At 35.5% G+C, this 9,101-nt stretch overlaps 1 protein-coding gene across 1 annotated transcript in view; it reads left to right on the top strand.

Annotated features, from left to right (window-relative positions):
- The first annotated feature begins 2,593 nt into the window (after positions 1-2,593).
- LOC18040767 (disease resistance protein RPS5) overlaps positions 2,594-9,101 on the top strand; it is a 10,240-nt gene continuing 3,732 nt past the window's right edge. Inside the window, exons 1-2 of the mRNA XM_024184861.1 lie at positions 2,594-5,505; positions 5,793-6,269. Coding sequence (XP_024040629.1) covers positions 2,623-5,505; positions 5,793-6,269 — 3,360 coding nt within the window. The 5' untranslated portion in view covers positions 2,594-2,622. The remainder of the gene's footprint in view (positions 5,506-5,792; positions 6,270-9,101) is intronic.

Below are 9,101 nucleotides of genomic sequence, written 5' to 3'. Positions count from 1 at the left end.
GACGTTACATTACCAAACAAACACTAAAGTTTTGATGATTGTAGTTTATGTTTCATTCATTGCATGAAGAGTTTGAAATATGATCTCAAAACAAAGAGTACGGCATGTCATGTTGGATTTACAGAATAAGTGTATGCCATGTCATCCGGAAACTAGAAGGCGCGTATGACAACCAGACGCTGTCATGTCTGACTTGCTTACAATTTTAAGTATGAATTCTGGGTTTTGAGTGACAATTAAAAGCCCGAGCGAGAATTAGAGAGAAAGTTATATATCTTATTTATTCCTAGCCACTTGCTATATTGTGTAGGTCTTTTGTGACTCCAATAATAAAAACGCTCAATATATATATATATATATATTGATAGAGCAATATTTGTTAAAGCATAAAGAAAGGCAGAAATATTGTAAATCCATCTCAAATTTTCTGTTTATTTTGGTCGCTGCTAGTGCTATTTGTTTTCTTGTTGAACTTTGTTCCCTTTTGCCATCAGCTCTTAGCATTTTCATTGGATCAAGCGACCCTTTTCTTGTTTCAATTTCTGATCCCAAAGCACTTTGATTCTCTTCTGTTACACTAATTTTCTCTTTGTTTTGTACAAATATTATTTCTCTTTCCCATTTAGCCTTGATTTGCTTCTACTTGACTATCAATTGCCCAGTCGCTGACCCTGTTGTATTTTTATTTCGTTCACTTCAAATAGAACCAAAAAAAAAAAAAAAAGAGATGTTGTATAAAACCTAAAATTTTTGTTCACTTCAATCTTCGTGATTTGGCTGATTTCTTTTAAAGCTTTGATTTCTTTAGAAGTGCAAGAAGAAATAGTAATAAGATTAAAAAAGCAATGAAGTAAAACTTTAAAATTTTTATTTCCTTATATTTTTATCGGTCATTTTACCGGCACTGGCGTTTGATTTTCCGACTAAGCTACTGTTTAGTTCTAAGCTCTGTTTCGTGTATCATCGACACAATGAGGCTTAGCATCTAAAAGTCGGCAGCCATGCAACTTCTTGGAATCTTCATGCAAGTGTTGGATATCGACTGTTCGATAATGATGGCAGCATTGGACTGGACTGTAATTGACGCAGATATTGTCAGATATTTCATTGATTAAGGATCACAAATAATGGCTATTGGATGAGGATCACATGTTTTATGACAGTGGTAATGGCATGCCACTAATGTAAGTGAAGCATTACTTTTAAATAATGATATTATAATTAAAAATCTACAAATATTTATAATACCTAAAGACTAATTCAGATTATTAATTTGTTTATATGACTTAATTATTAGCTGACAAATAATTAAAAATTCATGGAACAATATTTAATTGACGCAGAGGAATAAGGATCACAAATAATGGATATTGGATGAGGATCACATTGGAGTGTTGTAATGCAACACATATTCACAAAAGCGTTGTTGATGAAGTCTATTCTCCGCTTAGCTTAGACGTGCAGAGCAGTAAATTTCAAAGCGAAATTATAGATGTGTTTTATAATGGGATTCATAAGATTTTATATTTAAAAAATTAGTAAGGTTTATTGTGAGTCTCACTATAGCACATGAGAAAATATCATTAGAGAAGTTCATCATGACCTATCTCGTGTAAATTTCTCTTCTAGCAATTGTGGCTTTGAGTTTAGTTTTAGGGCTCATTTAATGGGATACCATAGTTGGACCATATTATAGTTGGGTCTAACCATTGACAACTCTGATGACTTCCGTAGACTGATTCAATGGTACCACTTTATCAGGTATTATTAATTTTTATTTCAAAAATTAAAACTTTCATTTTATTACAACTGACAGCTGACCCCACACATTTCGATGATTATAATTTATCTTTCATTCATAATATGCCAGCAAATGTTACATCGCAATTACGAATAATTTATGTCCTTCACCCCCGACATTGATATTAGCAATTTTCAGTTAGAAGTTAAATCATCCCAGCATTAGCATTTTTTGTATAACATCATTTTAATTAATAGATTAGAAACGTGATTCACGTTTGACAATAATTTTCTCTTTTGCTGTTTTGTCGTTATAGTTTACTGAGACGAGAAAGAAATAATTGCTCGTTTGGATACTCTCTGTATTCACATTTGACAAAATAAATAAATAATTTCTTTTTACTGTTTTGTTCCTTTTACTGTATGATATTGAACAAAATAATTTTTTTCAGATCGCTCAATAGAATTGCTTCAAATCAGTTTTACCAGTTATAATTCATCAGCTCCTACTCTTTGCGTTCAATTCTCAATCAAGAAACCCTCTCCTGACCTAGCTTTGCTCCCTTCTGCCATCACCTCTCTGTATACTCATTGGATCAAGAAACCCTTTTCTTGTTTCAATTTTCTGATCGCAACAACACTTTGATTCTCATCTATTACACTGATTTTTTCCTTGTTTTGCTCAAATACAATTTCTCTTCCTAATTTAGTCCCGTTCCCTTTCACCGTCATCTGTTTTTTCTTCGGCTTCTTCATTGATTAACAATTGTCCAGTCGTTTCCCCTGTTCTTTTTCTGTTTCTTTCACTTCAGATCAATCCATCCTCCCACAAACCCCCCCCCCCCCAAAAAAAAAAAAAGAAAAGAAAAAGTATTGAAGGTGATGGAATCCATTGTTACTGTCGTTTTAGAGGTTGTAAAATGCTTGGCTCCTCCAGCACAACACCAACTTCGTTACTTGCGTTGCTCCAATGACAACTTTGAGAATCTCAAGGCTGAAATCGAGAAGCTCAAGGATAAAAGTAGGAGCATTCAACGCAGAGTTTCAGAGGATGAAAGAAAAGGAGAAAAGATTGAAGAGGAGGTTGAGAAATGGCTGGTTAATGCGAACAAGATCATTGACCATGCAGACAAATTCATTGACGACGAGGAGGCAACAAATAAGCTATGTCTCAAGGGTCTGTGCCCTAATCTGAAGACCCGCTATCAGCTTAGCAAGAAAGCAGAGGCAGAGGTGAAGGCACTTGTCAAAATCCGAGAAGAAGCTGCAAGATTTGATGATAGAATTTCCTACCGTACCATTCCGGAGGAGATATGGCTCAAGTCTCACAAAGGCTACGAGGCCTTCGAGTCAAGACTTTCTTCTTTGAAGGCCATACAAAATGCATTGATCGATGTTAATGTTAGTGTCGTTGGGGTGTACGGCATGGGCGGCATTGGAAAGACGACACTGGTGAAGAAGGTCGCCAGGCAAGCTATGGAAGACAAGCTCTTTGATATGGTGGTCTTTTCAGAGGTTTCGCAAACTCCAGACATAAAAAAGATTCAACAGGAAATTGCCGAGAAGTTGGGCCTGGAGTTGCACGAGGAAGTTGAATCTAGAAGAGCAAGTAGACTATTTGAGCGATTGAGAAATCACAAGAAGATCCTTGTGGTTTTAGATAACATTTGGAAACACCTTGATTTGGAGACAGTTGGAATTCCTTTTGGAGAAGACCATAAAGGCTGCAAACTACTGCTGACGGCAAGAGATCGTAGTGTCCTTTTAAAAATGGGTTCTAAAGACAACTTTTTGATAAACAATTTAAATGAAGAAGAAGCCTGGAGATTGTTTAAGATGATGGCCGGTGATGATGTTGAAAATCGTGAGTTGAAATCTACAGCAATAGACGTCGCCAGGGCATGTGGAGGTTTGCCCATTGCCTTGACCACAGTAGCAAAGGCACTGAGAAGCAAGAGTCTGCATGAATGGAAGAATTCCTTGCGAGAACTCCGAACGCCTTCAATGGTGAACTTCGAAGGAGTATCTGCAGAGACTTATTCAAGTATTGAGCTGAGTTTCAACCATTTAAAAGGTGAGCAACTCAAGAAAATTTTTCTCCTCTGTAGTCTAATGGGTAACCGTATTCATACTTTGGACCTGTTTAAGTACTCCATGGGTTTGGGTATATTTAAAGGAGTCAATAAGATGGAAGATGCACGAGACAAATTATATGCATTGGTCCATGAACTTAGAGACTCTTGTTTGTTGCTTGAGGGTGATAGCAATGAAGAATTTTCAATGCATGATGTTGTTCGCGATGTCGCAATATCAATTGCATGCCGCCACCAACATGTGTTTTCGGTGAGAAATGAGGATGTGTGGGACTGGCCAGATGAGGATGCACTTCGAAAATGCAATGCTGTCTCTTTAAGAAATAATAGTAATCGTGAATTTCCTGAAGGATTAGAATGCCCAAACCTTGAATTTTTATATATCTCTCTCAAAGATTTTTCTCTTGAAATCAATATTCCTGAGAACTTTTTTGTAGGGATGAAAAAGCTTAGAGTTCTAGATTTTACTCGAATGCAGTTTTCTTCATTTCCATCTTCAATTGATCTTCTAGTAAATCTTCACACACTATGTCTGGATCAAAGTGCGTTGGGGGACATAGAAATCATTGGGAAGTTGAAGAATCTAGAAGTCCTTAGCTTTCTGATGTCTGATATTATGCAGTTGCCAGAAGAACTAGGTCAATTGAATAAGTTGAGATTGTTAGATTTAACCAATTGTTTCCATCTAAAAGTTATTGCGCCCAATCTCATATCAAGCTTAACTCGATTAGAAGAGCTGTATATGGGTAATTGCTGCATTGAATGGGAGGTTGAAAGAGACAACAGGGAAAGAAGTAATGCTAGCCTTGATGAATTGATGCATTTACCTCGGCTAACCACTCTAGAAATTGACGTTAAAAATGACAGTATTTTACCAGAAGGTTTTTTGGCCAGAAAGCTCGAAAGGTTCAAAATATCCATTGGAAATGAGTCATTCATGCCTCCCAAGAGTATTACAAGAGAATGGTTTCAAAGCCGGCCGCACTTTTTGATCAACAGTAATCGTGAGAGTTTAAGAGAATTGAAGCTCAAGCTTGATTTTATGGACATTTGCTCCACGAAATTGCAGGGCATCAATAACGTTGAATGCTTATGGTTGGACAAGCTGCAAGGCATCGAGAATGTTCTTTTCAATTTGGACACGGAGGGCTTTTCACAATTGAAGCTTCTCTGGGTTCAAAATAATCCTGACATCTTTTGTATCGTCGATTCAAGGGAGATGGTCGGTTGTGATGCCTTTCCTCTTTTGCAGTCACTTATCCTTCACAATTTGATCAACATGGAGAGGTTATGTATTGATCGGCTCAAAGTAGAGTCTTTCAACCAACTCAAAAACATAGAAGCATATAATTGTGATAAGTTGAGCAATATCTTTTGGTTCTCTACTACAAAATGCCTTCCAAGACTTGAGAGAATTGCAGTTATTAATTGCAGCAAGATGAAAGAAATTTTTTCAATTGGGGAAGAAGTTGATAATGCAATTGAGAAGATAGAGTTTGCTCAATTAAGATCTTTGAGTCTGGGGAATCTTCCAGAGGTTACAAGTTTTTGCTGTGAGGTGGAGACTCCTTCAGCATCACCGAACAGACAAGTGTCGCAAGAGGAATCGACGGCTATGTATTGCTCCAGCGAAATCACTTTGGATATTTCAACTCTACTTTTCAACGAGAAGGTGCGTAGGCTAACATTTTCTTTATTCTATAATGCGTTCTCTTTTGATGTCATACGTGGAAAATAATTAAATCATTTAAAGAATGGAAAGAAAATGGAAAAAAGGATAAAAAGAATCTCACGCGCTCACTAATTGAGCTCTTAACAAGTAGTATCAATTAGAATGCATACTCAGCTGTCAGTTGGAAATTGATTCTGACTTGCATTAATTTGTAATCAAAGAAGAAAATTTCAACAAGTGCTTCCCATATGGATATTGGATCTAACGAGAAATTCTTATTTTTTTAGGTTGCGTTGCCTAACTTGGAGGTTTTGGAGATATCTGAAATTAATGTCGACCAGATTTGGCACTACAATCATCTTCCGGTCACGTTTCCTCGCTTTCAAAATTTAACACGATTGATTGTGTGGCATTGTCACAAATTAAAATACATATTTTCAGCGTCTATGATCAGAAGCCTTAAGCAGCTCCAACGCCTAGAAGTATGGTTCTGTGAGAATTTACAGGAGATCATTTCTGAAAACAGAGCAGATCAAGTGATCCCTTATTTTGTCTTTCCACAGCTCACCACTCTGATACTCCAAGTTCTACCAAAACTTAGATGTTTGTACCCTGGAAAGCATACTTCGGAATGGCCCGCGCTAGAAATTCTTGTAGTGTATCGTTGTGACAAATTAAAGATATTCGCTGCAGATTTATCGCAGAATAATGAGAATGATCAACTTGGTATTCCTGCACAACAGCTCCCATTGCCGTTGGGAAAGGTATGAAGCCATTTTCTAGATTTTTTATCAATAGCTTATTTTTAACTTTGAAAAATATGACAAAGCATCGATAAATTAATGCTCAATAAATTGAAAACTTTTATTATACAATAATCTTTGCTAGTCTAGACTAAGGGATCAATATGGTAGATTCATAATTATATGAACTTTTTTAGGCATAGTATTTATAAAAGAATCCTCAGTCTTTCCATTTAGAAGAACTTACAAAATAAATTAGTAATTTATTATTGTGCAATAAAATAATTTTGAGCCAGTATAAATCAACCTTTTTCTCTAATTTCTTTTTTACCTCTAAAATTAACATATAAAATAAATTTTATCAATAATTCAATTTTTTTAAAATATAATATAAAACAAATGCTATAAAGTCACTGCGTGTGACCGTAGATCATCAATTGACCTCATTAGTTATTATGATTAATGATGATCAGATCGTACCCAACTTGAAGGAACTATCACTAAGTGGAAAAGATGTGAAGATGATTTTGCAGGCCGATTTCCCACAACACCTTTTTGGCAGTCTTAGACATCTACAGATTGCTGGAGATGACTCAGCTTGTTTTCCAATCTGGAACGTACTTGAGAGATTTCACAATCTCGAAATGCTCTCACTGCTTTTTTTTCCATCCCACGAAGAGGTATTTTCGATGGAAGGATGCTTAGAGAAACATGTGGGGAAGTTGGCAATGATAAAAGAATTAGAGCTGTACTGGCACTATCATCTGAAGCAGCTGTGCAAACAAGACTCCAAACTTGGCCCCATTTTTCAGTATCTTGAAAGTCTAGAAGTATATCATTGTCAAAGTCTGTTAATTCTATTGCCATCATCATCGGTATCTTTTCAGAACCTAACAGCTCTGGTGGCTTTCGGTTGCAAGAAATTGTTACACATGGTAACATTCTCCACAGCAAAAACTCTGGTGCGACTCGTCACAGTGAGTATATATGGATGCAGAGCAATGACAGAGGTGGTAAAAAATGACAAAGACGGGGTTGAAAAAGAAGAGATTGTTTTCCGCAAATTGAAGAGGTTGGAACTGCGTGATTTAGACAGCCTCACAAGTTTCTGCTCTGCCAATTACACCTTTGAATTCCCATCTTTGCAAGAGTTGTGTGTGATTGGTTGTCCCAAGATGAATTTTTTCACTACAGGAGAATCAATCACGCCTCCAAGAGTAAACGTCTGGTATGGAGAGACATCGAATCAACGGCGTTGGGCTGGTAATGATCTTAACACGACCATACAACAATTACATGCTGAGAAGGTACGTATGTACATATTACTCTCTATCTCCCATGATAAATTTTTACAAAATTTTCTTTTTCTTTTTAAATAAAATATCGATAAGATATTTGTTATAAAGTTAGTTTAAATTGATGAATAAGAATTTTATTTTCAGCTGTTGGCGGTGCCGTCGATATACTCTATGCAGTACGACTAATTTCATAGCTTCTTATGACTTGGAGTTGCGATTTTTAGAAGAAAGTCTCAACTGGTAATTAATTTTATTTCATTTATTTAATCCCATAGCTTGTTTCGCAATTTCATCTGAATTATTTAGAATGGGTCCCTCGGTTTACTGTTAAATTTGCAGTGCAATTTTAATGATCCTTTCAGACTTTTATGGACAGATTTTGCATAATTGAATGTCTTTTTAGTCTAGTTTAATTTGAGTCTTTTTCTTTTTTTTTGCGAGCTCCCCTCGTCTTCTAAAATTTTAGAACTCCTTGCATAAGTTTTATGATAAAATTTCATTAAAAGCCTTCGTATTTTATAATTCCTTGAAAACGTGCATACTTTTTCCATTCTTTCTTTGCCAATTATTTATTCTCATCATTGCTGTTCTTTTATTTTAGTTTGTGCTCTGTTTGTTCATTGGGTTTGCTTTTCTTCACACCTATCTTTCCTTGGAAAGTTAGAAGGCAAGGAAAGTACTTAGAAAATGTTCTTCCCTATGAACACATAATTAAAGAACAGCTGAATATCATTAATCGGATTAAAAAAATTAAAAAAAAAACGTAATCAGTGCATTGTTCCTATAACAAATCCTTAAACCATCAAATGTTAGCTATGAACAAGTATATTGTGGAAATATTGATTGAAAATATTTCATAAAAAATCAAGTTTTCACAAACCAAAAAAGGGATAATTTGGTGTAGCATATTCATAATATTTTCTCTGTTGTTCCTGTTAAAATTTCTCTACTCTATGATTGCAGAATGTCTGGATACTGATGAAGATTTAAGTCACTCTTCTTCTGTGAATAAGGTCGTTTTTCTTTTTTCCTCTATTCAAAGTTTACATTATGAGGGGTTCCCGTTTCCATCTTCGTGATCTTCTTGTGATTCACTGCATCGTGTCGCTACATCTGTGATAGTGTGAGTTGCAACCTGTCTGTTTCCTTTGTTTGATCATCGCAAGTCCAAAGACATTTCATTCTAGCTAAGCTCTTTGTATGTATTAAAAAAATTTTATTCTCAATATATATGACTCAATGAGTGGTCTTTTATTATATATATGTCATGAATTTCTATTGTATTTTGAGATTTGATGGTGTATTATTGTCTCATTGCAAGGTCTTGTAATCACTCTGATTCTCATTTGAGGAGGTTGGTCTCGTCTATGTGTATGTATTTATATCCACAAGAAATTTGATAAATGGTCTTGTCGTTTTCTCATTAAAACATCTAGTGCTTCATAGGTTGGAGGGCTACCAGGCATCAGGCCCAGATTTTTAAACTCAAAGTTCTTCCTGTCATTTACCCATTTGATTATCAAATAATCCTAAAAGCATATAAATTCAAGTTAGT

Source organism: Citrus clementina, unplaced genomic scaffold, assembly GCF_000493195.1.
Source record: "Citrus clementina cultivar Clemenules unplaced genomic scaffold, Citrus_clementina_v1.0 scaffold_5, whole genome shotgun sequence".
NCBI classification, from domain to species: domain Eukaryota; kingdom Viridiplantae; phylum Streptophyta; class Magnoliopsida; order Sapindales; family Rutaceae; genus Citrus; species Citrus x clementina.
This window is presented reverse-complemented; position numbering and strand designations above follow the sequence as displayed.